Source organism: Peromyscus maniculatus, chromosome 10 (assembly GCF_049852395.1).
Source record: "Peromyscus maniculatus bairdii isolate BWxNUB_F1_BW_parent chromosome 10, HU_Pman_BW_mat_3.1, whole genome shotgun sequence".
NCBI classification, from domain to species: Eukaryota; Metazoa; Chordata; class Mammalia; order Rodentia; family Cricetidae; genus Peromyscus; species Peromyscus maniculatus.
This window is the reverse complement of record NC_134861.1, coordinates 48,803,852-48,831,767: the sequence shown is the minus strand read 5'-3', so window position 1 is coordinate 48,831,767 and position 27,916 is coordinate 48,803,852. Positions and strand designations below refer to the sequence as shown.

Here is a 27,916-nt window from a genome sequence, read left to right as displayed (position 1 = left end):
GGAGGATTGCTGAGGTTTGCTGGCCAGCCAGCCTCTCTGAAGCAGTGAGCCCCAGGTCCCAGGGAGAAACTTTATCTCAAAAAATAAGGTGGATGGCTCCTGTGGTCACATGTGTATACATGAACACACACACACACACACACACACACACACACACACACACACGCACCCACACACGCACCCACACATGCACACACACAGAATTGTTTTTCCTTGACGTTTCTGTATTCACAACACCTCTCAAAGGAAACTCATTTTGAGATTGCCCAAGAGGCTCCGTCACTGTCAGACACTACTCATTGGGGTGACCAACTTGCACACTGGTCTCCACCATCCTGTGTCACCAGGGGGACCCACATAACTCCATGTGAAGTAGGAAACCCTCAGTGCTCTGAAGGCCTTGTGCATGGAGGAGGCGGGATAGAAGCATGGTTCTTCTACCCACTTGGTGCCAGGTGCCAGGCCGGCCTGGTACCCAAAGGTCTTCTCTGTCTTTCATGATAATCTGTGAGTCTCCATTCTACAGAACTGGGAACTGACGCTTGAGAGACTCAGTGAAGGACATCGGGTAGAGGAGGGGAAAGTGGCATAGAGACATCGTGTGTCCTCCCATTAGGGTGAAAGTCACTTTTTCTGTTCTGTTAGAGTAATCTGTAGTTTCAGCTAAGCTCTCCATTCCTTACTCGCTTGCCAGAGACCAAAGGGAGAAAAAGGAATTGATCTGAATTGATCGGCATATCAGAATAAAACATGCACATACACTTAGAGAAGTTGATAAGATTGGAAAAAAAAATAATGACTGTGTTTCTGAAAATGTAAAACCAGACATTGTCATGGTAGGAGCCAAGACTTGGGCTTCATTTGCATAATAGATAATTTTTGTCTGAGGAAGATGATGGGTCCTATATCCATAGTCACTTTGTCTATGATAAAAAAAGAGAATTGAGGAAATCAGAGGGCACTGACTCTGGGGGCTGGGCAGGGATGATGGTACCTTTGAGTGCAACCCTGACGGTAGTGTAGGAACATAGTCATTTAAAAGAGTCTTCTCATTAAGCCATAATGATCCTGGTAAAGGCATCTGCCAGTGTACACAGTGAGCCTGGGTTCTTGGGCTGCCAAGCAGAAGCCCACCTGAGCCCAGGGCTGGAGGGGAAGGGGACAGGGAACAACCATGGGGGACTGGAGCATACATGTCAGCACAGTGCATGCCAGAGAATGTGTGTCCTGTTGACATTATTGTTCTCGGGTTTGTTTTTCTATGGAAGTGCAGACTTCTTTCAGAGTCGGCCTGTATGCCAGAGCCCTTACCTCCCACGGACTGAGGTTTCAGGCTTGGGTTCAAAACTCCAGGTCATCCCTTAATGATATTACTTAGCTTTTCTGGTCCTTGGTGTCCTCATTCTCAAGATAATGATGGTTGTACTGACTGTGGACAGTTGATATACGTAATACATTTACGATGTTTGGCTGCAAAGACCAAAGGCCTACTTCCCATAGTAAATGCCAATGTCAAGAAAATGGCTGGCATCATCATCATCATCATCATCATCATCTTCCTCATCCATGACAATACCATCCCATCCTTCCAGTCATTAAAAAGGTCTTGATTTTTCTCTCTATATTGATATATTTTCTTGACCATTTGAGTATCCAGACAGAGACTGCTGAAAGGATGGAGTTCCATCTGGAGAGGAACAGCTGAGGCAGATAAATGGGTCCCAAAAGCTGGGAAGGAGGACCATTGATATTAGGCACATGCTACAGGCAGAACCTACACATTGTTTATAGTTGGCACTGCTCTTATCTCCCTTTTAAACGTCTCATACAGAGAAAGCCTCAGCTCCAAAATTCACTCACTTCCTTAGGGAGGTCCCTGCCCAGAATCTTCTCACTTAAATGAAATGTTTCATGTTGGCCTTTTGTGAACTTTCCCAACACTTAGATACCCACATTCATATTAAAACACGAGTTGGGTTCCAAAGCATGGAGGGAGCCATGCCAATCTGTAACTAAAATCTAGGACATTTGTTTTCCAGCGGTCTTATAGAACCCAGGGGACAGGAAGCTATTAAATAGTTGGAGAAATGAAGTAAGTGCTCTGGGTTTGTAGACGAAATGAAATGGAAAGGAAGATGCAAATGTTAAGCACTCTGCATGGGTAGGGCGGATAGCTCATGAAAAGAGGGCTGCCTTCTGAAGCCTAACTTGCAAGTTGGAGCAATTGCTAAATATTCTTGTTTATTTGTTTGTTTGCTTGCTTTAGCCATTCCGAATCTAATTATATTATCACCGTTTCAGTGCAGCAGCGTCCAGGTAGCCACGTAGTTTAATTAAATAACTAACTGATATTTAGCTAATTTCTTTTTGCTTTGCTTTCCAAATCAAAACAAACACCCCCCCCTTTTTTTTTTTACATTTCCAAAAAGTTACCCCAGTGTATGTTCAGTGTGATTATATAATCAGCTTATTTCCCAACACATCCAAAAATGTGCAAGTACCTCATTAAGAAAAGCAAGGTAAAATAGCACATGAAATGGTATTCTAATCCATTTATGGTTGCCTGAGTGGGAAGGGAATAAGCAGAAACTGTTGGCCTCCCCATTCTCAGTCAGTATTTGAAGGAAGAATGTTTGGAGTGAAAAGGAGCTTAAACTTTCTACTATACCCTGCTGACTGTAAAAAGAAGTACTCATTTATTTAACTGTCCTTCTGGGATGAGCCATGACCATGCTATGGCCAGGTATGACTCACTTCATACCTGTTTTATAAACTATCTACATGTTTATCGCTTAGACATGTTGCCATTTATACTCACGAGTTGAAGAAGACTCTAGAAGAAGGCATCCATTGCTTGGCCAATTTACATTCGTGGGTGGTATCTGGGGAAAGCACAGACTTGATGTACATTGTTTCCACACTCAACATCCTCCTGTAAGGACACTGCACTGTGGGCTTCCATCCTCAGCAGGCTGGTAACGGGGCACTGCAGAATCCTGAATGGATAGGAGTTGATGCTCTGCAGAATAGTCTGCTGTAGCTGGAGGTGGGAGTGGACTGGCATCTCAGAAACCTGTCCAACACTAAGAAGAAACAGGGAAATGACTTCTTTCTCATCAGCCTTGGTTAATGAAAGGCTGAAATCAATCCTAATCAGTTATTCACTAAATATGCCGCTTCACTGAGATTTCATTATTATTATCCTAGTGGGTCAGAGAGTATTCACTGAGTCCATTTCAGAAACACGGACCATCAAATATCCTTTGGTGGACTGTAAGAGAACTTCTTGGGAAAAAGTTGTACATCTTCCATTGTTAGTCTCATATTATTGCCTCATTCATTCATTCATTCATTCATTCATTCATTCATTTTCTAGAATAGCATATCCATCTTCTTTATCTGCAAAGATTTCCCAACTTTCTGAGTGTTTTCACTGTTCTGGAGGTGGGACTACACCATGGACAGGCAGCAATCTCTGCTGCTTTTGTGTCAAGAAGGTACCCAGTCAAGAAGCAAACAAATAATTAAAACATACTTGCAAATGACCATCTTCCAATGAAGTTCAAGGAGCCATCGATATGTGGCTGGGTTAGAGGAGTGGATGGTGAAGTTTCACATACTGAGGAGGTTCCTAGACTATGGAACCTTGGCATGCCCCCCACCCCTTTTTTTTCAAGACACAGTCTCACTAGATCTAGGACTGGCTGGCCTGGAACTCACTACATACACTAGGCTGGCCTCAAGCTCATAGAGATCCACCTGCTTCTGCCTCCTAAGGGCTGGAATTAAAGGTGTTGCTCCACAAGGCCTGGCCTGGAACCTTGGTTTTTAGTCTAAGAAGCAGAGAAGTCATTTGCAGTTTGATAGCTGTGCATAAAGAGCTTAATAAAGTGCTTACTTTCAAAACAAAAAGGCTTCCATTGAAATCCAGTTGTCTTTGTGTCATGGAGGTTGAGTCTTTCGGTGTTGACAAAGCCACTCAGAGCTCTCCTTGAATCATTAGATGTACTTAAATGGACTTCAGAATGAACGGTGGGAAGGGAGTAACCACATTAAAATGTGACTTTCTTTTTCTAGTTCTTTGGCCAACAACCACATTAAAGCACTTCCAAGGGACGTCTTTAGTGATCTAGATTCTCTTATTGAACTGTAAGTAATGCAAATGAAGTTTGGGTGTACTGGTCACAGGCTCCAGTCAGTTGGCTTTCAAATCCCTTTGCTCTCGACTAGCTAGTTCTCTCACAGAGTAGTACACCCTGAGAAACAGCATGTGTATTATCTTGTGTTGAATTCAGCTGTTAGATAATGTATCCTGTGTCCAATATCAAGTTAGGCTTGCTGGATGGGTGGTGCCTGGGTAGTCTTTCCATCTGCTTTGCCTTCTCAAGATTCACTAGAAGCATTGTGACTGTAGCATATTGTACTGGGTGCAGTTTAACAAGGCCTGGAATGTTCCAGTTGTGTTTGTGAATACTGTCTTCCTATTACATCTTGTTTTTATTTATGGGAACCCATATTGGGATGTTCTCCCATCCCTTCCCACCTCCAACATTGAACTGAGACAATTTTAAGAGGGATGACGTCTCATCTCTGAGAACTCTCTGTATGCCATTCAGTTAAATCACTGCATCAAGGAATACTCAATAAAGATAACAACAAGTACAAGAAATAATATGCATGAGACACAGTTATTTTAAAGAAATTCCATAATTGGATTGTTTTAGATGTATCGGGCTATGAATAACCCCAGTGTTTCATATTATACTCAAAACATACCAAACATGTCTGTTTCCCTGTGCGTGTGTTTGTATTTTGTGTTTCAGAGATTTAAGGGGTAATAAATTTGAATGTGACTGCAAAGCCAAATGGTTGTATCTATGGCTGAAGATGACCAATTCCACTGTGTCTGATGTGCTGTGTATCGGTCCACCAGAATACCAGGAGAAGAAGCTCAATGATGTGACCAGCTTTGACTACGAGTGTACCACCACAGGTAGGCAGAACCTCTCTCCTCAAAGACGGACGGGTAGAACAATTCATTCTTTTCCTGGTAGACCGCCAGCTGCCTATGAGGGAAAGTGACCGTAGACATTTTCTATCAAAGCCATTTTAGAGAAAGTGTAAGGATTTTAAGAGAAGTGAATCAGGGCTGGCAAGGTGGCTCACTGAGTAAAGGTACTTGCCACCAAGTTTGGTAACCTGAGTTCAATGCCTGGGACCTATGTGGGAAGAAGAGAATTGATTCCTACCAATTGTCTTCTGCTCACACTTGTGTGCATGTGGACACACACACAAAATCATGTAAAATGTCTAAGAAATGAATCAATTTGGTTAGGAAAATATCTCAACAGTTAGAAAGGATTTTGTTAGCTGCACTGGCTCTTATTTTAATTTCTTTTTTTTTCTTCACCCCCCCCCACATGTGCACCTTGAAACAGTATTGCTATGTAGCTCAGGCTGGCCTAATTCTTGTTATGTTGAATAGGCTGGCCTTGAATTTGAAGGCATTGCTCTGCTTCAACCTCCCAAGGGCTGGGTATTACAGGTTTTTTTTTTTTTTAACCAAGCCTGTTTAATTTTGATTCTTTGCAAACAAAATCCAAGCAAGTACTTCAGTGTTCTTTTTTCCCCCTCTGATTATGTGTGTTTCTGAGTGTGTGTGCATGTTCATGCGTGTGCATGCATGGGTATGTGGATGCCAGAGGTGAAACTTGGGTGCCATTCTTCAGGATTGCTTTTTGAGGCAGCGTTTCTTGGTCTGAATCCTGCTGATTCAGCTGGCCTGGATAGCCAGTGAGCCCCGCAGTCCGCCTGGCTCTGCCTCCCCAGCACCGAGCTTACGTGTGCACCTCACCATGTCGAGCTTTTTTATGTAGGTTTTGGGGAAGAAAACTTAAGTCTGCATATGCAGAAAATACCTTCCTGACTGAGCTAGCTCTCCAGCTTGCCCATCTGTCTGTCTGTCTTTGAAGACTGAAATACAGACTTGAGAATTTGGTGCGAGACCCTCTTTAAATTGGCCTGCCTTTCATGGGAAGTCGGCACAGAAAAGTCTGGATATTTTTGCTATGACTGGCTTTTTTTTTTCTCCAGTCAGATGATACTTATTATAAATTTAATACCAGATTTTTATATCTATAAGTTATTTTCCATTTCAAGTAGGGAGAGATAACTAGGAAAATTATAGCCTGTGGTAAAGTAGAATATGTAAGTTGACAAGCGGTTACTGAAGAAAAACATTCACATTGAGGGAAAACTGTAAAGGTAAAGTGACTTTGTTTTTCTCAGAACCCGCCCCAGGGTTTCCAGTTCCACATTTTTGAGGTTACAGAATAAAATTAAAATGCCGACTACCTCCAGGTCCCCGCAGGTAGAGGGCAGGGGGTACCTCTGTTTGAAAAGCTCAAACAGGTTTCCGGTGCTTCTGAAGCCGGATTTTCAAGGAGAGAAGATCAATCCACAGTGTGCAGCCGGCTTTCTAGATGTTTGTGGAAATAAACGGTGAGGCTAGGAGTTGCTATCTACAAAGCCTGAAGGCATGTCGAGAACTCAGAAAACAGCTAAAGAAACACTGAAGACATAAAAATCCCAAGAACAAGGCACCATATGTAGGCCCAAATCGACTGCTCCATTTCAAACAAGCCAAAACCCACCAAGTAGATATGAATCCCAGGTGTTCGTGTGCATGTGCACATGTATGCTTGCAGAAACTCACACGTTCTGCTTGGGAAACTGGAAGTTTCAACAAAGTAGCCTTATCTTGAACCACAGAGCTGGGGTGTATTCAGCTGTGTGATTGGCAGGTGCCTTTTACTCAACCTGGCCACGAAGAGGTTATCTGTTGTGCTATCAGGCCAGTGCAATAAATCAGAGGTCATGGTCAATGGCATTTGTACAAAAAGGTGTCATTCAAGGCCATTTGACATTAGGTGCTGGACTGTAACTTTCTGAGACTCCTCTTGGCCTTCACTTCTTTTCTAGAGAGTTCTCTAAACCCCACAGTGAGATTGGCATTTCCCATCATTCTGTTCACATCTGGTCACAGTGTCCATCTCTGAGAAGATGACACAGGTTTGTAGAATGCTCTGGGAACAGAGCATCATTTATACAAGAAAATAGGATGTCTGACCTCAGGACCTTGTGGATGGTTCTAATTGTGTCCTGGGACTGAGAACTGTCATTGGAAAGCAGATGGCTTGGAACTGCAGCAGCCAGGACCTGAGTCCCAGAATCCATGGGGACAGTGTGAGCCCTCTAACACATTTGGGCCATCTCTTGGGTTTCTTTGTCTTTGCTAACAAGGTTCCTACTCCTTCCAAAGTCTAAACGGAGCTTTCAGGAAGGAAGGAACTGACTGTTCTTTTCAGTTGCCTTAAGCTATGAACACCCTGGCTCTGCTCCACAATTTTTGTCCATGGGGGTGATGACACAATAAGATGACCTGTCCCCAGATACTGTCCCTGCCACATAAGTGTGGGGTCAATAAATTGTGAGGTTATTGACGTGTCTGTCTTCAGCTCATATCAAGTCCTGGCCTCTGGTGCTTTACCAAAGGCCAGGGGACATTTGGTGAGAGGATGCCTGGAGGATGGAGAGCAAGACTCACTGAGAGAGAGAGAGAGCCCAGGGTCACTTCATGGCTTCCTTACTTTGGAGGAAGCCATCTTTTTCTTAGCTCAATCTCTCCCTGTTTGGCCCAGGAGAGGAAGGCATTGTTACCATGCTGTCCCTCCACAGAGGGGAGTAAAGAGCAGGCAGCCACCACCAGGCTGCCTCAGCTCTTCAGATTAATCACAATTCTTCCACACCCTCCCCTTCAAGTCTATTTTTAACCAGGCAGAGATTCCTGTTACCCACCGATGATCCCATGTTAGGTGGATAATTCACTAAATTCCTTAGAGGGAGTGAGTTTTGCATCCTAATTGTCCTGTTAGCCTCCCTTGTTCGGGCTGATGAAAATGCAAAGAGAAATAATGCATTAATGTGCACTCTCTCTCCCCATAGGCCCGGCATCATGTATAATTTATTTCCTGCAACCTCTATAAATAGCTATGTAAAAATCTGTGGATTCCAGTGGGAGAAAGGCCGAAATTGTAAGAGACCCACTGACATCATGAACCTGATCTGATGTGAATGGAAGCGGTCGGTGGCTCTCATGGCGGAATGTACCATTAATATTTTAACGCTAGTAAATTGATGTCACTTCAGTCTGTGTGTCCTTTGAGGTCTCTCTACAATGACCGTGCCTTTGGCTTGGTGAGAGTCCGGTTCAGGTGTGGGGAGGAGAAGGTATGCAAATTTGTCTAGTGCCTTTCTCCACAATGTATAGATGCCGGTCTCAGTCCCCGTCCCTCGGCCCTTTCTTCCTCTTCCTTTGGTGGTGGGAGTAGGGCTGTCTTCTATGAAGGATTAGTCATTTACGTGATTAACAGTCTGTGTCATGCCAGATAGTCAGCGTATAGGAAATATTATGAAACGATGAATTTAATTTGGAAAAATAAATTAAAACAGAGCCGTGGAAGCTTGATTTGTATAACATGTTCTGTATTCTAGTAGAACTATTTTTATTTTTAATTGTGTCTATGCCTATGACTTTGTGCATACTCAGGGCCTGTGGAGGCCGGAAGAGGGTGTATTATCTCTTGGAGCTGGAGTTACAGGCAGAGTTACAGTATCTTCACATGGTTACTGGGGATTGAACTTGGGTCCTCTGCAAGAGCAGCAAGTCCTAAGCGCTGAGCCATCTCTCTATTCTGGTAGCCTTTCTATATTGCAGTATTCCTCAGTAAAAGTGGAGATCTTCTACTTTAAGGCATACACATTCTACCTCAGAGGCTTACGTTTCTGAGACTTGAGAGCACATCTGGGCGAGCAGTGGGAGCCGGCAGATATGGGAGCCGAAGACATCAGCGGGAGTTTAGAGCCTTGGCCTCCACGATGAAAGGAAAGCGGCCTAATGCAGAGGAGTGTATCACTATCTCTGCTGAAACGACAAGAGCTGCATTCCTTGATGTTTTAGAGCCCACAAAAGGGAGCGTGCAGGAAGGGGCTGCCTCCTTCCTTCCTGTTCACCCGCCTTGAACATAAGCGGCCTTGAACACATGCTTCGTTGCCTTCTGACTAGCTTGGTAGTTCTTTCTTGGTGGTGATGGTCGCGGGTACGTGTCAGGAGCTGGCTAGAGGCTACTGGGCATCTTCCCTAAGCCTTCGGCAGGTGGCTTGCTACTGTCTACTTGCAGAAGTAAAATCCTTGCTGAATGGCATGGGCTCCCTTTAAAATGGAGGCGCTATCTCCCACCTTCAATCACAGGGAAGCTTGATCGGCCTGACCTCCAAGGCTGGCCTCTCCTGGACTCTTTGCTTTCTGCTGGATGGGGGGGGGGGCGCCTTGTCCACTAGAACCATATGTCCCTCCACCTCCCCTTGCTCACCTTCTGTCTGTTGGGCTACAGAAGCATCCCCCTCTCAGTTCTCAGTGACACAACTCCTCTCCCCATTCTCATAGAATCTGCCTGCTGTACTCAGCTTCCTTGTCTGTCACCCACAGTCTTCACAACAGGCTTGGGTTAAGGCTATGTCCACCCACTAAGTTACAAAAAAATGTATTAAGCACTTAATTGTGTACCGCAAATGAGGGAGGGCCACCTCCTAAAATGAAGGTGTATGGAACTCCCTTTTGTGTTGGGCTAAGGGCTTCTCGTGTGCATGCAGACATGTACAGATGTACACATAAGCCCCCATGCATAGGAAGGCAGACAGAGGTCATGCCATTTCCCCCAAGGTTAGAACATCAAGAATCTACTCGGCAAAAATGTTATTAAAATAGACACCCTCTCTGCCAAGATGGCCAGGATATAGACACGGAGGTGGGACAGCCTGTGTTTGGAGTGAGCTCTGAGGTAGGCAGTTTCACCTGCTGTGATCTGATCTGTCCCTGCCACAGAGTTGGAGGGGCAGCCTCCTTACCTCATCTTAGGACAAATAAACCGAGACCTGGAAGTGACTAACCTTAGGTCTTAAGGGCAGGGGTTAGCTTCAGGCCATTCGCTTCCAGGCACAGTGCTCTTCCTAGGGCCTCACACAGTCCTTGTCCCCTGAGCCCTGACTTTCTCCTGCCGCCTGTCTTTACTGACCCCTCTCATCCTGCCCCATACTTGCCACCTTGACTCTTGTCCAGCTGTTACCTTTCCTGCCTCTTCTATTGATCGGGTTCCCTGGATGCATGGCTCACGTGACATCTTTGATAGGGCAACGTCTCCAAATTGGACTCTGATGCTGTTGTTTGGAGTCATGTGGTTAAGATGTAAACACAGCATTGCTGGTGATATGAACTTTGAATGAGGATGGTTAAGGATTGGGTGAGGAAGAGCTGGGCAAAACCCACGATCTCCTCCTGGATGCATAACCAAGGGACTGCACATGTTGGAGCATTTCTGGCCAGAAGAATGCTTAATCTCTGTTTTTTTAAACCATTTGTTGTGGGTGTTTTTTTTTTTTTTTTTTTGAGACAGGCTCTCACTGTATGTCCCTAGCTGGCCTGGAGCTTGCTATGTAGACCAGCTTGACCTTGGACTCACAGAAATCTGCCTCCTGAGGCCTGGGATTAGACACATGTGCCACATGCCCTGCTCTGTGTGTGTGTGTGTGTGTGTGTGTGTGTGTGTTAAAGACATTCTCTCTTCTCCAGATTTCTACTTCCCCTGTATACATGCTATGTTAGCTCTGTGGGCATGCCCCCTCTGTCCCTTGGCAATTCTGTGCCATACCTAAACTTCCACAGAGAATTAGTGGTCGCTTGTGGACTCAGTGTGGATGAGGAACACTCAGTCCCCATGCCACTGTGCTGAATGTGTTACCGTAAAGTTCATTGCCTTCCTCCTGCTCTGTTGTGATGCTCAGACCCTAGGCACTGCACACCAAGTCCAATGTCCAGGGAGCTCATTTAGGTCCCCCCAATTTCCCCAGGGGTCCTTCATAAGACCCCTTCTGAGACCCCTGCAGAAAGTATCCCCCCCTTCTCCATTCCTGTTTGGAGGTGTAGTACTCACTATGGCCTGCAGAGGTGCTGTTTCCCGATAGGGTTGTGTGGAACTGGGTATAAATGACAGGTGACCACAGGATCCCTGTTTCCTGTGAGTTTGAGAAGTGGTACATCAAGCCATATTAAGCCAGCTGCTTTCCCAAAGGGACTGCTCTGAGAGGGCTAGAAATGTAGCATTCTCAGAACTTACTAGAACACAGCATGCCCTGTCGGAGAAGAATTTGCATGCCAGCTTCATGAATTTCCCGAAGCATTCTTTCTGCCCTGCTTTTCTGATAGCCAAGTCTGCCACATTCACTTAGACAGTGGAGGCCTTGTTGGTAACTTGCGACACTGCGTCTGGGAAGCAGCATTATCAATAACTCCACTGGCCTGACGGTCCCATTTTGCAGAATTTCCAGAGCAAAATGTGGCACAGGGCAGTGTGGAGTTGCCTGGTCCCCACCCGCCCGTTCCTTCCCCGGTAGCCTGCGCTGATGACGCAAAGCAGAGAGAATGGCCGTTGGAATTCTCACAAGGGTTTTTTTTTTTTTTATGAACTAATAGTTGTTATTCAACACCCTCTCAGATTTCGTCGTTCACCAGACTCTGCCGTACCAGTCAGTGTCGGTCGACACATTCAACTCCAAGAACGACGTGTACGTGGCCATCGCTCAGCCCAGCATGGAGAACTGCATGGTGTTGGAGTGGGACCACATAGAAATGAATTTCCGGAGTTATGACAACATCACAGGTGCGTTGTGAAAAGAAACATCCCCCGTTACAATCCAGGGAAGGCTTGAAGCCCTAGCTTTGAGGACAGGCGGGGACCACATTCCAGCCCACACTGGCTGTGTGACACCGGTCATCTAAGGTGTTCTCCATATGGTCAGCTATTGGTGGCAACAGCAGAACTTCAGGTGGTAATTTCCCACTGATGGTGATCCCATTGGGAAAGAGGAGGTGGGGACTCCATGAGAAAGGTGGAAAAACATCTTCCTTCCATGGTAAGAAGTCACATGGGACTCCCATGGTTCTGCATAGCTAAGGCAGCCTGTCTACCCGAGCTAAGCCACGCACGGCTTTGTTTTTGTTTTTGTTAAACTGATTCACTAATGTACCAGCACATGCACACACACACACACACACACACACACACACACACACACGCACGCACATGCGCGTGCACGCACACACATACACACACACACATGCATGCATGCACGCACGCGCACACACACATACACGCACACACATGCACACACACAAATGCACGCACGCACGCACGCACGCACGAGTGCACACACACATATACACACACATACACATACACACACACACATGCACACAATCACCCTTCCCCCCATTGCTTGCTCCCTTGCTGGGTCTTGATCACTGCTCACACTTAGTAAAAGCATAGCAATGAGAATGGACCAATCATAAATCCAGGCCGTGGCTTCTTTCAGTGCTGCTGCTGTGGGTTCCCAGGGCTTTAGTGATACTAAAAATGAACGATCTGCTTGCTCTTTAAGTAAATGGATAAAAATTAAGATCAAAACAATTCTTCAATCTTCCCAGCCTTTCAAGTGTAACTGATACTGGCTGTACAAACAGCACTCTGGAAGCCCGATCATTGTCCTCTGAGAGATTTCCTGCTCAGGCTCCGGGAGGCATTGAACTGTTTCTCCGGAGTGTACCAGGGTAGAAATTCTGGGTTGGGAAGATCCTAGGCATTTCTCAGGCACAAGTGGCTACACAGCAAAGGCTGGGACATAGGTCGTCAGAAACAGTGGCGTTTCACTCCTGGGGGACAGGCTACTAATGAGTCTAATCATGAGTCCTGATGCCCAGGAGATGCCATCTCAGATGAGCTAGCTGCTGCCACAGCCACCTGGCCTTCTAGCGTGGAGCTTACTGTCCAGGGAGCAGGGCTTGGAAGCACAGACTCAGCGTAGCTCTGCATGGAGAACCTTGGCTGTAAGGGGATCCTACTATCCTGGTGGGAGTTCGCTCCATGGTTTGGGGCTTGGCGCGTGGTGGAGGATGTGTGCGCTGGCTTCTGCCTGTGCATCGTGCCGTCAGCACAGCTTTACAAGTGGCCTGCTCTATTCATTCAGGGACAGAACCTGTCTCTATGTGTTGTGTGTCCCTGTCCCAGGTTGATGATGGTGTTGTCTACCTGTCCTTGCCACTCACTGCGGCTGGCAATAGAGGGGAAACTGGGGTCCCCCTTTAGGGTTCTTAGTCTCATAAATATAAGGTCTTAAGAATGAATGCAAATGTAATAACAAAGGTAATTTTATTAGTATTGAAAGGAAATGTACAGGGCACACAAGCACTAAACCCCAGCAGCTGCCTGGCAGGGGTAAATGGGGACGAGAAGGAAAAAGCCAGGCCATTTAAGCTGGTACAGTTAGACACAGGTGAACGAGCAGCCACATGGTGGGGATGGAACCTTTAGAGAGAGTAAGGAAGCAGGGAGAAGCCCAAAGTGTTAAGGGAAGCAGGCTTAGAAAAGAGGAGAAATGGAAAAGGTAAACACTTACCTGAATAATTCAGAAAATCAGACAGACTTAGGAACCTACCTGGCTGTGGTCTGGGTCTGTAAGCTTCTGTACTAGAGATGGGGATTCTGGGAAAGAAAAATCTCATTAAAGGACTAATTGCTCCACCTAACTCTTTAGCGTGGCTTAAGGGGATCCTTCCTCCTTAGAGGTGCTCCTTAGCCAAGTTGATTGACCCAGCCGAGATGGAATGGTAGGTCTCCATCTCACCCAGAGATTCTATTCGCTTGGTCAGGGATTTTCTTTTTTAACTGGTGGTGACTTCAAATCCTTCCTGCTCCGTGCGTTCATCCATCGATAAGGATTACTTGGGCACTTCCTCTGAGCCAGCTGTGTTCTAGTGGGTGGGGACAGAGTCTTTGGGCAAGTTCATTGATGCTCATCTGCTTCTGTCATTTGTGCAGTGGGAACTTTATGGCTTCTCTTTTCGATGGGATTTGTGTAGTATTGGACTTGGCAGTCTGGTGAGGATGTAATGGGTAACCTCTGCAATGGGCAGAGCCCAAGGCCAATGGCAGCCTTGTCCACTACAGATGAAATGGGACCCACTCCCCTTCCACCAGAGACCCCCAACTTTCTGACTTTAGTTAAGATTTCTAAGACTTACATATAGGCACAGGGAACCCCAGAACTGGCAGAGATTGTCTAAGAATGAATTGTTCAGGCAGGGAAGTGTTTGCCTGTCTCTTGGTAGCTGAAGTTTAGCTTGGTGTGAAAGTCTCCTGGTGTGGGTGGACAGGCAAAGCCACACGTGGAGCCGCTAGCCTTGAATGAGAGTGAGGGAGAGCGTGGATGGTTCTCCCCTCCTTGGGCTGGGCCTTTCTCATTCATCACTTTGCTTTGTCCTGGTGTGACTCTAGAGTCAGCAGGAGCTTCTCCATGTGTTCTCAGTCTGTGTCTGTTAGATGGGGTCTCTAAGGAATCAGAGAGGCACCCAGGTTCTCGGGTAAGGTGTTCCTCTGTCTCCAGGTGAGAAACCCCGTGGTCATGTTCACACCAATGCCTGCTGCTTCCTCTCCTCCTCCTTCTTCTATTCGTCACTCTTCAGCTTTCTTGCTTTTTTGTATTTTTATTGTTTTGTGACTTCTGCATGTTCCAACCTGTAATCTTTGCACCTATACTAATGGACAAACAGACAGATGATGAGCATATTCTCTCTCTCTTTCTCTCTCTCTCTCTCTCTCTCTCTCTCTCTCTCTCTCTCTCTCTCTCTCTCTCTCTCTCTCTTTCCTTCTCTCTCTCTGTTGCTGCTGACGCACCCACAGGCTAGTCATCTGAACAGTGGGGTTGAGGTCCTTCTCCAGGACAGACAGACTTCTAACCCCACCCCCCACCCCCTGTACCCCAGCATAGGGACCTCTGCCCAAGCGGGAAAGGAAGCTTGACTTAGAAATTGCCATCTGTAGGGTGGGAGTTCTTGAGTACTTTGGCAGTTCATGCCCTAAAGCCTTAAAAAGACACCCAGCATTTATCCTAGCAGCTTCTCCCAGTTGAGAACACTGCCAGATGGTTTCAAAGCATGTTTATTTAACAATATGTGAAAGGAAACATGTCATTTATCAATAATGAAAAACTAGAAAGAACTGCCTCGTCCAACAGTAGAGGATTAGTTAAATAGGATTTGGTGCATGTATGCCATCTAATATTGTATAGTATTGTGTTTTTTCTTTTTGTAGTTTTATTAAACTTTATTTGTGTGGATGTTTTGCCTCCCTGTATATATGTACACCACTTGCATTCCTGGTGACCACAAGTCCCAGAGGATGGCATAGAATCCCTTGGGAGTCGAGTTACAGATGGCTGCCATGTGGATGCTTGGAACCAAACCTGGGTCCTCTGGAAAAACATCAAATGCTCTTCAATTCTGAGCCATCTCTCCAGACCTATTGTATAGTTGTTGTTGTTGTTGTTTTAAATCCAGTTGTAGAAAATGGCTGATAACATAAGGTTTCAGTGAAAACAGTGGGTTCTAGGACTGGGGAGACTACTCAGTCAGGAAAGTGTTGCTGGCAAGGATGAGGACCAGAGTTTGATCCCCAGGACCCACATTAAAAAAAAAGTCAGATGTGGTGCCTTCTGCTTATCATGTCAGCATTGAGTAGGCAGAGACAGGTGGATGCCTTGAACTTGCTATGAGACATGATACCCAGGCTTGTCTTCTGGTCTCTGAATGTACATGTACACACATACACACACAGATACACATGTACATACATATAAAAGTAGGTTTTAGAAAGCATGTATATAGTATAGCCCCAATGTTTTTAAAGAAGCATATATAGCTATTTATAGACATTGATATATAGATTAGAGATGAAAGAAATATATCAAGGGTTTTTTTTTTTTTTGGTTGCATCATACATAGATTTTATGTATGTGTTTTTTGGCACTTTGGTGATGGAGTATAGGTAGCCTAGATTTAAAACCCAGGTACTCCTACATACTGGCTGTGTGACTTTATAGAAATGGCTGAGCCCTTCTGTAAAAATGAACTCGATGGTAAGAGTCATACATGTCTCCAGCGTTGATTGGAAAGAGTGAGTAGTATGCAAAAGTGCTTAGGACAGTGCCTGGTTACAAGAACTCACTTTCTAAGTTTTACCTGTTATTATTTCCAGATTTTGCCTTGGTGAATAAGCAACTCAGAAGAACAATACAAGAGTTTTGTTTTAAACACAGGCAAGGGGTCAGGTTCCAGGAAGTCCAACAAAAGAGAAAAGTAAATACCTTTTTGGAAGCCACTGATTCCCTTTGTCCCCAAAGCTAATCTGCAGGACAGAAATTGGGTCATTATCCTTGTAATTTGCAGACCAAATTCACTTTGGTCAAATTACCGAGAAAATTAAAAGAAAGACAAAACTTGTAATGATCTCGAGAGGGGGGCCAGTGTTCTTTGAGATCTTAGTGGTCCTCTAGCTTGCTGGGTGGCCTTCTTCAGTGGGGGAGAGAATGCCAGTGGTGACCCAGAGCAGAGCCGGAGTAGGGTCCTTTGTGGCACCCGAGCTGGGTCTCAGACCACTGTAAATTCCATAGGCTTTTCTGAACTGTGGACGGGCATTCAGTGGGTGGGAGGCATCTCATGATTGTCAGGATGGTTACTTCACTTATCCTGTAATGACACCCCCGTGTACCAGCACCACACACTAAGTTCTGCTCTCAACAGTCTTGCACACCCTTTGACATCTCCAGAGACCCCGAGGACCCCATCGTGGAGACACACAATGCAAAACTCACCATCCTGACCGCTTCTTACGCACTGTGCTGTGGTGTTAGGCACACTGGTATTGTGTGTGACCCATCTTCACATCTCTCTCACAATGCACCCACTAAACAGCAGCTCATCCCTCTCCACAACCCTTAATGTCCAGTCTTTATGCCTGTGACCCCCTCCCTGCAGGTAGACTGACAGCTTTTTCCTTTCAGGGCTGGCTTCACTCACTTAGCAGAATGTCCTCGAGGCCAGTCCATGTTGCAGTATGCAGCAGGCTTTCCTTCTTCTTAGAGGTTGAATACTATTCCTGGTGTTCATGGACCACAGCTGGTTTATCTCTTTGTCTCTCTGTGGGAGTGTGGATTGCATCCACCTTCCAGCTGTTGTGTATAATGATGTTTTCAATAGGACTGTCTTGGTACATTTTGGTGCTGCTATTACAGGAAGGGTTATAAACAACAGAAATTTATTTTGCAAGTTCTGGAGTCTGAGACATCCAAGATCAAGATATCGGCATATTTAATGTCTGATGCAACATCACCGTTCATGGCTGTGTGTGATGTGGTGTGATGTGATGTGATGTGATGTGTGTGTGTGTGTGTGTGTGTGTGTGTGTGTGTGTGTGTGTGCAGGCACATGTACCACATCACATCTGTTGGAGTCAGAAGACAACCTTTGGTATCAGTCCTCGCCTTCCTTCATGTCTGAGATGGATTCTCTTTTGTTGTTTGTCTACGTCAAGCTAGCTTATCCTGTCTCCTACTCCTTCTCCTGTACCAAGTAGACTTTTCCTTCTCCTCCTACACCATGTAGACATCTCCTGTCTCCTTCTTCTTCTCCTACACCAAGTAGACTTCTCCTTCTCCACCTCCCATCTTGCTATAGGAACACAGGAATTCCAGGACCTGGGGATTTGACCTCAGGTCCTTGCAGTCACACCCAGAGACATTTCCCTAGTCTCCCAGGTCCAGTCACATTCTGCCTCAGTCTCCTCATGGTAGAAGTGCAGAAGCAGATCCCTAGGGTTTCTTTTGTAAGGGTAATTCTAGTCCTGAGTGACCTAGTCACTTCCCCAAACCCTACTTCCTGGTACCATCCCTCAAGATTGTTAGAGATGGAGAAGCCCTGCTCCTGAATGGCCTCCAGCCCCTGCCATGGCAGCAGTCTCCATTCCTGTGCTACTAAGGGAGAGGAACTCACACTGGGGCACCGGAGCGTGAGCAGTCTTTTGATTTTTTTAATGGGAAGATAAGTGAAAGTAAAGTATACTCTCTAGAATGGAGGACAGGCCCAGCCAAGCCGTGGCAGCCAGCCACCTCCACATTTGGGCTTCCAATCCTTGACCTACTACTTCTCCAGTTAGCCACTCCTGGGGTGGCTTGGGGTGACCCCCTTCTCCAAAATAGCTGAAGCCAATACAGTCAACAAGTTTAACAGGGGAAAGGGCAGTGCTGTATACTCCCTGTCTTACGGTTTCTATTGCGGTGATGAATGAAACACCATGACCAAAGCAACTTGGGGAGGAAAGCGTTTAATTCAGCCTATGCCTCCACATCACTGTTCATCATCAAAGGAAGTCAGGACAGCTCTGTCAGGGCAGGAACCAGCAGGCAGGAGCTAATGCAGAGGTCATGGAGGATTGTGCTTACTGGCTTGCTCGCCATGGTTTTGCTCAGCCTGCTCACAGAATCTAGGACCACCAGCCCAGGGATGGCTCCACCCACAATGGGCTGGGCCCTCCTCCATTGATCACTAATTAAGAAAATGCCCTACAGGCTTGAGTACAGCCAGATCTTAGGGAGGCATTTTCTTAATTGAGACTCCCTCCTCTCTGATGACTCTAGCTTGTGCCAAATTTACATAAAACCAGCTAGTACACTCCCCCAAAGAGGGCCTCTGTGCAATCTGGCCAAGACTGGCTTTGTTGGTTTTTCCCAGAGCCCTGGCTTCCATCTTACGTGGTCTGCGTGGCTGTCTCAGACTCCACCTGCAAGCCCTCTTCTTTATCCTTTCCCCATGTTCCCGATGACTGTCCTGGTTGGTTTTTGTCAACGTGACACTAACCTAAACATACTTTGGAAGAAGAAGGAATCTTTAATTGAGAAATGCATCCATAAAAATGTCCTGTAGGCGTGTCTATACATCCATTTGTACAGCATTTTCTTGACTGATGATTGAGAGGATTCAACTCACGGTGAGTGGTGCCGCCCCTAGGTGGTCCTGGATGGTATAAGACAAGCAGGCTGAGTAAGCCATGAGGATCAAGCCAGTAAGCTGCCCTCCGCTGTGGATTCTGACTTCCCTCGGTGATGGATTGTGATGCGGAGCTGTACGCTAGACTAAAGCCTTTCCCCCACAAGATGCTTTATCACAGCATTAGAAACCGCAACTAAGACACCAACCTCACTGTTTCAATCCTAACATTGGTTCGAAACCTAACAAGGTCAGGTTTCTATGTATGACTTTGAGGAATACATGAACATTTGATCTCTCAATTTGTTACCAGGTTTCTATTCCAGGCCCTGCTTGGAGTTCTTTTTGGTTTGTATCAAGTAAAATGTCATCTGGCTAGTCTAGGTTTAAGTTTTTGAGGAACCGCTGTGCTGTCTTCCATGGTACCACAGTACCTTCAGGCAAGCAGGACCTGGCCCAGGGTCTGTGGGGAGGTTTAGCACTCATTTCATCCACACTAATGCCTTCTCTTTCTCTTGGTCATAGGCCAGTCCATCGTAGGCTGCAAGGCCATCCTCATCGATGACCAGGTCTTTGTGGTGGTGGCCCAGCTCTTCGGTGGCTCTCACATTTACAAATACGACGAGAGCTGGACCAAGTTTGTCAAATTCCAAGACATAGAAGTGTCTCGCATTTCTAAGCCCAATGACATCGAGCTGTTTGAGATTGATGACGAGACGTTCTTCATCATCGCCGACAGCTCGAAAGCAGGCCTGTCCACCGTTTACAAGTGGAACAGCAAAGGGTTCTACTCATACCAGTCTCTACATGAGTGGTTCCGGGACACAGATGCAGAGTTTGTTGACATCGATGGGAAGTCACACCTCATCCTGTCTAGCCGCTCCCAGGTCCCCATTATCCTGCAGTGGAACAAAAGCTCGAAGAAGTTTGTCCCCCATGGTGACATCCCCAACATGGAGGACGTGCTGGCTGTGAAGAGCTTCCGGATGCAGAACACCCTCTACCTTTCCCTCACCCGTTTCATCGGGGACTCTCGGGTCATGAGATGGAACAGTAAGCAGTTTGTGGAGGTCCAAGCTCTCCCGTCCCGGGGGGCCATGACCTTGCAGCCCTTCTCCTTCAAAGATAACCACTACCTGGCCCTGGGGAGTGACTACACCTTCTCACAGATCTACCAGTGGGATAAAGAGAAACAGCAGTTTAAAAAGTTTAAAGAAATCTATGTGCAGGCTCCCCGGTCTTTCACAGCCGTCTCCACCGACAGGAGAGATTTCTTTTTTGCATCCAGTTTCAAAGGGAAGACAAAGATTTTTGAACATATCATTGTTGATTTAAGTTTGTGAAAGGTGTGATTGGGGGGCGGGGGTTTCAAAGATGTGTGTAGTGTTAGCTCTCACAAGAGAGAGAGGGACCAAGAAGAAATAAAATAAAATAAGCCAGGCCCGGAGCTCTGAAATTAAGATTCATAACGCACTAGGGAAATAGTTAGACATTTTCAAACTTTTAGGATTCACATTTTAACCAGGGATTGCATTTATTTTGGCTGATTGCATGACAGGCCCATACTGCTGTTTAAATATGACATCTTAAAGCCTGTAATTTCTGAGAAAAGAGTACAGCATCTTACCAACTAGCAAGCAACATGCTGCTACTTTATTTTCAATAAGAAAGGAGAACACAGAGCAAGATGGGCCAGCCCTTTTAGTGAAAATTAAAAACAACAACAACAACAACAAAGCCCCCACCCCACTAAATCCACAGACCCTTCTCGTCCCCTCTTAGCAGTCTTTCAGCTAAGAACTGTTAAAGCCCAAGTGAGCTGAAGAGATTTGCTGAGCGTTCGTTTGAACATCTCAGAATACTCTGCAGCGCTATTTTGAGCCACCCCAGTCTCCTGAAAGGCATGGCCAGTCTTCCAGAACCTTCCTTGGAGCAGAACCTTGGCTCTGCCCTCACTTGGATTGATCCTTCTCATGAGTGTCTTCACAGCTTAATGTTTGACATTGCTTCCTCTGCCACAGAGAAAATATTCTGGTGACACATGTCTAGGCCAGCATGGGCTGTGGGCCCAGCAGCAAGATAAAGAGGTTTCCCCTGTTTTTTTTTTTTTTTTTTGTGGGTTTTGTGTGTGTGTGTGAGAGAGGGTATGTGTGCGTGTGTGTGTATGTGTGTGGTTCAAAGGTGACCCTTGAGGTGGCTGGAGCAATCGTGTGTGTCTGATGTGCTCTGCTGCTCACTTGTTTCTCTGAACCCATCGTTTTAGTTGGTGGGTAACTGGCAGACAGGCCAAAGGCGGAATGGTGCTTTTCATCTGTCCGTTAGAGGGATGGAACAGGTGTTTCCATCTGATGCGCATTGGGGAGGGCTTTTGAAGTGAGATTTTACGGAGTCAGAGGGGACTTTACTCAGATCTTGATGCGCTTTGAGACTCAGAGGGGGCCCTTTGATTGATGCATGTCTTTGCCCTCTGGACAACTTAATATTTCAAGTAGTTGATTGAACAGAAACCTGCCTGCCTGCCTCCCTTGCTCCTGGAACAGGGCTTTGTCGAGTTGTCGCTATCACAGTGGCTGGTTTGTGCGACCCCACTGAAGTTTCTCCACATACAAAAGTCAAAATCACAGCTTGGATGCTGTCGGCAGGGGCACACCTCCCTCTTCCAGCACACTAGGCAAAGAGAAGCACGGCCTTGTGCTTGTGGTGGGTTATCCGGTAGAGCATCAGGAGAGACCAGCTGGAGCCAGATAGACTTAATCTCATAGACCAGGTCTGTGCTTGGGACCAGGTGGCCTATTTCAAAATAGGCCTCCAGGGGGGACAGCAGGGGAGATCTTGGGGTCTGGTTTTGTAGATGGTTCCACGGTGGATTTCTGTCTAAGTAGCTGGTTCTCTTTGAGAATATAAAGCAGATGTTTTTTAGGGGAGCGTTCTGCAGAGTAACTCACTGTATCTCTTCTAGCTGTGAAGGTAGCACAGACCCACTGCAGTGGGCTGTGGGGTTTTAATGGTCATCACCACACTGTATGTAGGTAGAGGGTCTGTCAGAAATGTGAACACGTCTGTTCTTTCCTGTAAGCAGCGGGGACTGATCAATACGCCACACTGGCGAGCTATGCTTTGACGATCATCAGCACTCTCCTGGCTGATGTTTCCAGCCCAGGGGAGCAAGGACTTTAATGAGCCCTGTCAATCACATTCTGGAGTGTGGTTGCTTGGAACTTCGGTGCTAAATGCCAAGCAAATAGAAAGAGCGGTCTGTTTTAATTTTTAAGCACAAATTACTCTTTCTTTGCATCCTTTTGTCTTCTTGGTTCATTTAATTTGACCAATATGGAGAGTTCCCAGCTCTCCATGTTGGAGGCCGAAAGTACGATGTTTCTGCTTTTCCTTCCCCTGGAGAACAACTGAGTCATGCTCCTCCCCCAAGCCTCCATGCATGGGTCCCCCAGACAGGCTGCTAGCACTGATGCCAGGTAGAAAGAACACTCTTGTTTCCTGCTGCTCCTAGAGGAACCCACAGGGGCACCTCTCAGAGTGCTACCTCCACAGAGCCTTGTACCAGCTGTTCTGTGCTCCCTCACAGAGTGATGCTGGGGACTCGATGTGGCTGTGGCTTAGAGTTTGGAAAGTCAAGATACTCAGGGTTTGAGCTTGGGGGGGGGGGTGCTTTGTCACACCCAGATGAAGCATTTGAGTAGCAAAAGAGGTCCCTAGGAGGTGGTGGGGCTGGGATATAGGAGGACTGCCAATCCTCTCAGCTGCAGTCAAGTTTCCTTTTTCTTTAAAAATAAGTTTCTAAAGACCGGAGTCTGCAGTCTTCTGAGTTCTGTGCTGTGCTGGGAGATATTTGTTCTGGCCAACATAGCGAAGGAGCAGAGATGTTCTTGGCAGAAGGCGGGGGAGCTTTGCTTCATTAATCTTACTGCTCTCTCCCAAGAATCCCTGAAGTTTTAGGCAATTTCTGCAAAAGCCGTTCTTCCAGTAATGATGTAAAATAACAAAACCCACCCACGCAACCGTGACCAAAGTCCAAGGTGGAGAAATGCATAGGACTGTCCAGCTGAGGGGGATGGCTCCCTCCTTCCCTCTCCCCCTGACTTCCCTCTCCTTCCCTCCCTTTCCCATCGGCCACACACTGTCATCTGCTTGTCTGTGGTGGTCTCTGCACCTGGGTTCCTAGGCTGATCCAATCAGTCGTCATGTGGCTATCAGGCCATAACCTGAAAGCGAGGGTGAGTCCTCAGATTCTGTAGGATCAGTCGTAGATCTCGCCAAAGACTAAAAATAAACCTTTGGGCTGACAAGCACTTTGTCCTTGGGCTGCGGATAAGAGCAGCCCGCATCCCGGAAGCTTTATTTCCTGGCCCTGTACATCTGTGTTCCTCTCATGTGTCGTATGTAGCTCTTTGGTTTACAGAGGGCAGGTGTTATCCTAAGGTCAGAGGGAAGGGAATAGACACAGAGCCGAAGTGGATGGCCTGCCTGCGATGATCCGGTTTTAGGCAGCAAAGCTAGAACTTCCCCTTGGACAGCAGGTGTTGCATTTTCTCTCTCCAATGCGCTGCTGTGCCCACCCAAAGACAGACACTGTTGCCATGACAGTGAAGACAGCAATTCTTGTAGATTAAGTAAAAGTACAAAGCAGGATGAAGAGCCAGGAGGAAAGACGTGCCTGACAGACAACATTCAATCATCGGTACCATTGAACAATTAACAAACACCCCAGAACTGTGTGACGTGCCCGGCCAGGCTTGAGAAAGCCTTCCAGAAACGTTGGATAGCTTCAGTTGTCTAGAGAGGATTTCTAGCAGGCATGGCTGTGTCTCCTCCCACAATCCCATTGCAGGAATGCTGAGGCTGGACACATCTGGTTCCTGTCACGACATTCACCAGATAAGATGAGTTCTGTGAGCGAGAAATTAAAGCCCCAAAATGCAGGAGCGATGATGAACTGCTCTGGGGCCCTCTCCAGCCTTTGGGGAGCTCACAGAAAGAGACAGTGTTGTGTTCTTCCTGCGGAGTGAGGCTGCCATGTTTTTAGGAAAGAAATCAGTGTGAGATACTGGAAGTTGGGCTGCTCATGATGGAAATTTCTCTGGCTGGGGGCGGGGGGGGGGGCCGCTTCATGCGAGCTAGATGAATGTCTGTGGGAGGGGCTTCTGTTTGCCTGCCACCTAAAGGATACCTCCAGCCCGCATCTGGATTCTTCTGCAGAAGAATCAGTCCTTGTGTGAAGCTTTGGAACGAAGTTACCTCATTAGGCAGAGCCCAGGGGTTTGTTCGACAGCGCGCTAGAGCAGAATCAGCAGTCTAAGCCGCAGGTGCTGTGAGCAAGGTGGTTCCCATCTGGGGCACCGTGGAAACATGGGGAGGAACGGCAGGGCAGGTGGCCGTGGAGCACATGCTCTGGGGTGAGTGGGAATAAGCTTGAACGGCAAGAAAAGAGCAATCATAATTTCTGTTGCCTTCGCAGAGGGTAGAATGACCAGGCAAATCAACAGCATGCCAATAATTGAACAGCATCCTTTGTGATGCTGATTCAGATAACAATGACATCATCGGGCCACTGAGCTCTCAGCCCAGGCACTCTGCCCCTTACCCTAGCTCATCGCTTGTGGCAGCAGCCACCTCTTTCTAGTGGGAAACTATGCATTCCCTCTCCAATCCCTTGACTATCAGGAATGTACGAGAACTGTGATAAAATAGGCCACTATGCCATTTGGTACTGTTTTTATGTATTTTAAATGTACAACTTAGGTGAAATAATACTTTATATGTATATGGAAGTAGGTTTTACAGTAGGCAGACGATGATGGATGTGTTTTGAAGCTGTAGATATACTTAGCTCTTTTTGGAAAATAGATTCAACACATGATATGCCTCTTAATTCTCTATATTCTGTAATCCTGTGAATAAAAAGTAGCAAATGCCTAACACAGCTTTGATCTCTGGTCTGCTTAAAAATGGACGTGTTCACTTGAGTCACAGCTGAAGGGTACTGCGGAGAGCTGAGGTGGTTTGGGAGGGTGGAAATACCTTTGTGGCTTCCTTGCTGTTTAAATGGAAGATGGGTGCCATGGGAGGGCCCTTTGTTTTTTTTTTTTTTTTTTTTCACTTGAAACCAAGAATTCATTTAAAAGCCACTAAAAACCACTGAAGAACTTGGCAGTATATGTCTACTTGATCTGGGGACCCAGAAACCTGTTTTTTTTTGGCCTACAAGTTCTAGGAATCCCTGAGGAGCTTGTGATTATCTGTGTTGATAGAAGGGGGGGGGGTATCTAAATCTTTCTGAATTCCTTGAGGGAGGGACCTCGGTCCTCTGCATGTCTAAAATCTAACCAGCACATAGTAGGTCTACAGCCCATGCTTGTCACGTGTTCCTTAACCTAAGACCCATTGGTTTATCTGGACAAAGGAAAGGTCAAGATCCTAATTCACATAACTGTGGCAATACCTACTGTGTGCAGAGCGCTCTGATGTGTTATGGGCTCCTTATAAATTGCTCAGGTAGGTACAATTATCCACCATAGAGGGCCGTGTGACTAGTTGGGCAATAAAAACAGCCACTAAGGTCAAAATTAGACAACTAATGACTGCCCAGGCACATGACTTTCTATTTTTACAACTGTATCCCATTCCCAGGGGCAGGAGCCCAGGCATGGCGTAGCTGGTGCCTTTGCTCAAGGTCTCCCAAGACTTCCTGGAGGGCCAGCTTGTTCACATTATTTGTAGAGTTTATTATACTGTGATGGAGGAATCCCCACCTCCTTGCTGGCCATTGGCTGGAGGCCTCTTTCAGCATCTAGAGCCCACCCATGTCTTTCCCCTTCCCCGTTGGTCCTCAACTCTACAGCTGGTGGCTTCTTCAGGTCATCTGGAGCTCCAGAAGAGAATATCCATCACTTTGGCCTGGTTCTCTGGCTTTGAGGCAGGGCATGGATTCTGTTCTCACCCCTTGAGGGGCCCTCCAAGGACACAATTTATGGGAACTGAGAAGTCATCCTAAAATGTCTTTCTAGATTGGATGCCCCACTCATCAGGACTGGCCCCAACCATCAACAGCCATCACTCAGACCCAGGGCAACAGGAACCGTGCATATAAGGGAATCGATTCATAGGGGAAAGGTCACTGTGGGCCACAGGAAATGAGTTTTTGACCCGTAGACACAGGATAAGGGGCTGGTCCTTTGCATTCTGATTTTGCTCTTGAGTCATTGTTTCATGTTTGTGAAGAAAAGAAGTAAAAATCTGCAAGCCTGCAATCCTGAAACTCATGAAGCTAGAGGCGCATCCTAACACCCTGGTGTGGCTGGTCTTGGATAGCAAGAGCTCTTTGAGGTGCTGCAACCCGAGAGAGGCAAGGATACTTCCTTCCTCCATTTCTCAGAGCACTAATTGAAGTCGGGGAAGACTTGGAGCCTCAAGTAATGTGTCAGCTTCACTGGTCAATTGGCTTGTACCTGCTTCCCAGACAGGACATCCCTTTACTAACCAGGGTCTAATGGGCACAAATGACTAAAACAACAACAACAACATCAACAACAAATTGGTAGCAAGGCGTTCCTGAATGCCTCCAACAAACCCTACCTCCTGGCCTCTGCTCCAGGCAGTCTCTCCTTAAGTGTGAGCTTCTGGTCCAGCCTGGAATCAGACAGCAAACCAGGCAGGGAGGCCGCTCAGGGAGAAAGGCTTCCTCTGTAGGTAGCCTAGCAACTGCTGCCTTCTACAGATGCTCCCGAACTTCCTGTCCAGACCTCTGGGTGTCCAGTCCAGGAGGCTTCCACCAGACAGGAAGTAAAGGACAGCTTTCCCTCAGGGCAGGAGGAGAAAGTTTAGCTCACTGCATCAAGACCGTCATTGCGCTCACCCCTCAAGATAGCACAGAGCTCAGAGGCCCGTCTCCTGCCCCAGGTTGCTGTGAGGTAGCCGCCACTCCAGCCAAGCCTGTTTGCTCAGAGAGGGCATTGTAGCCTTTGGCTCCAATGAAAACAGGGGAAGGGCTGCACTCTGGACGCTTGTCCCAGCCAAGGCTTCTTCCACATTCGTTTCCTCTCAATTTTCCATGAATTCTGGACACACGGCCATTCCATAAGATTTGTTTTTAAATTTCAATTTTACACCCTTTCCGGTCCCTTTACATTATACCGCACATCAGATCCTAAGTCACACGAAATTCTCTTGTTCATTGGATTCTCTCTAGCTAATTCTGAGTTCCCACTGTGTGACCAGTGCTAGGAGTGTGCTGAGATTACAAAGAGTCGTAGTAAGAAGGACACAAAAGCAGGGCACTGGGGCACATGCCTTAATTCCAGCCACAGGAGGCAGAGGCAGGCAGATCTCTGAGTTTGAGGCCAGCCTGGTCTACACAGAGAGCCCTAGTCTAAACAGCGTGTGTGTGTGTGTGTGTGTGTGTGTGTGTGTGTGTGTGTGTGTGTGTGTGTGTATGTGATGATGATGACGAGTAAGAGAGTGTAACTCTTAAAGAAACAGCCCACACACCACACAATGGGCAAGCTGCTTTGGTCCTTCTCCTCATGTCCCCAACAGAAGAAGGCCCATTGTCCAGCCTTCCATGGGCCGCTTCCAATCCCGGCATGCCCAAGCCTCCCGCTCTCTCTCATGTTTTCATCCTCTTCGAACTCTGTACATCAACACTGTTCATGCCCAACCTCTTCTCCTTTCTCCACGTCCATCTCCCTCAGCAGGTGAAAGGGGGTGGGGGCGGGGGTGCCCCAAGGCCGCTAACACTCCTGTATTGACTTCTGCTGTCACTTGGCCTTTGCTTCCCCCCCTCTATCCCATTCTACTTAACATTTTCGCAATGTCTCCATGCCCCTCCCATCATGGGGTGGGGCCTGAATTCTCACCCTGGGGTGTGAGCTGTGCTTGGAGACTTCGAGGGTAAAAATGTAACAGAAGGGTTAA

The 27,916-nt window shown here is 46.8% G+C and overlaps 1 protein-coding gene across 1 annotated transcript in view; it reads left to right on the top strand.

Annotated features, from left to right (window-relative positions):
- The window catches only part of Lgi2 (leucine rich repeat LGI family member 2), a 31,156-nt gene extending 6,232 nt beyond the window's left edge, over positions 1-24,924 (top strand). The window contains exons 5-8 of the mRNA XM_015995018.3: positions 4,078-4,149; positions 4,824-4,993; positions 11,610-11,774; positions 19,514-24,924. Coding sequence (XP_015850504.3) covers positions 4,078-4,149; positions 4,824-4,993; positions 11,610-11,774; positions 19,514-20,331 — 1,225 coding nt within the window. The 3' untranslated portion in view covers positions 20,332-24,924. The remainder of the gene's footprint in view (positions 1-4,077; positions 4,150-4,823; positions 4,994-11,609; positions 11,775-19,513) is intronic.
- Positions 24,925-27,916: the final 2,992 nt, after the last annotated feature.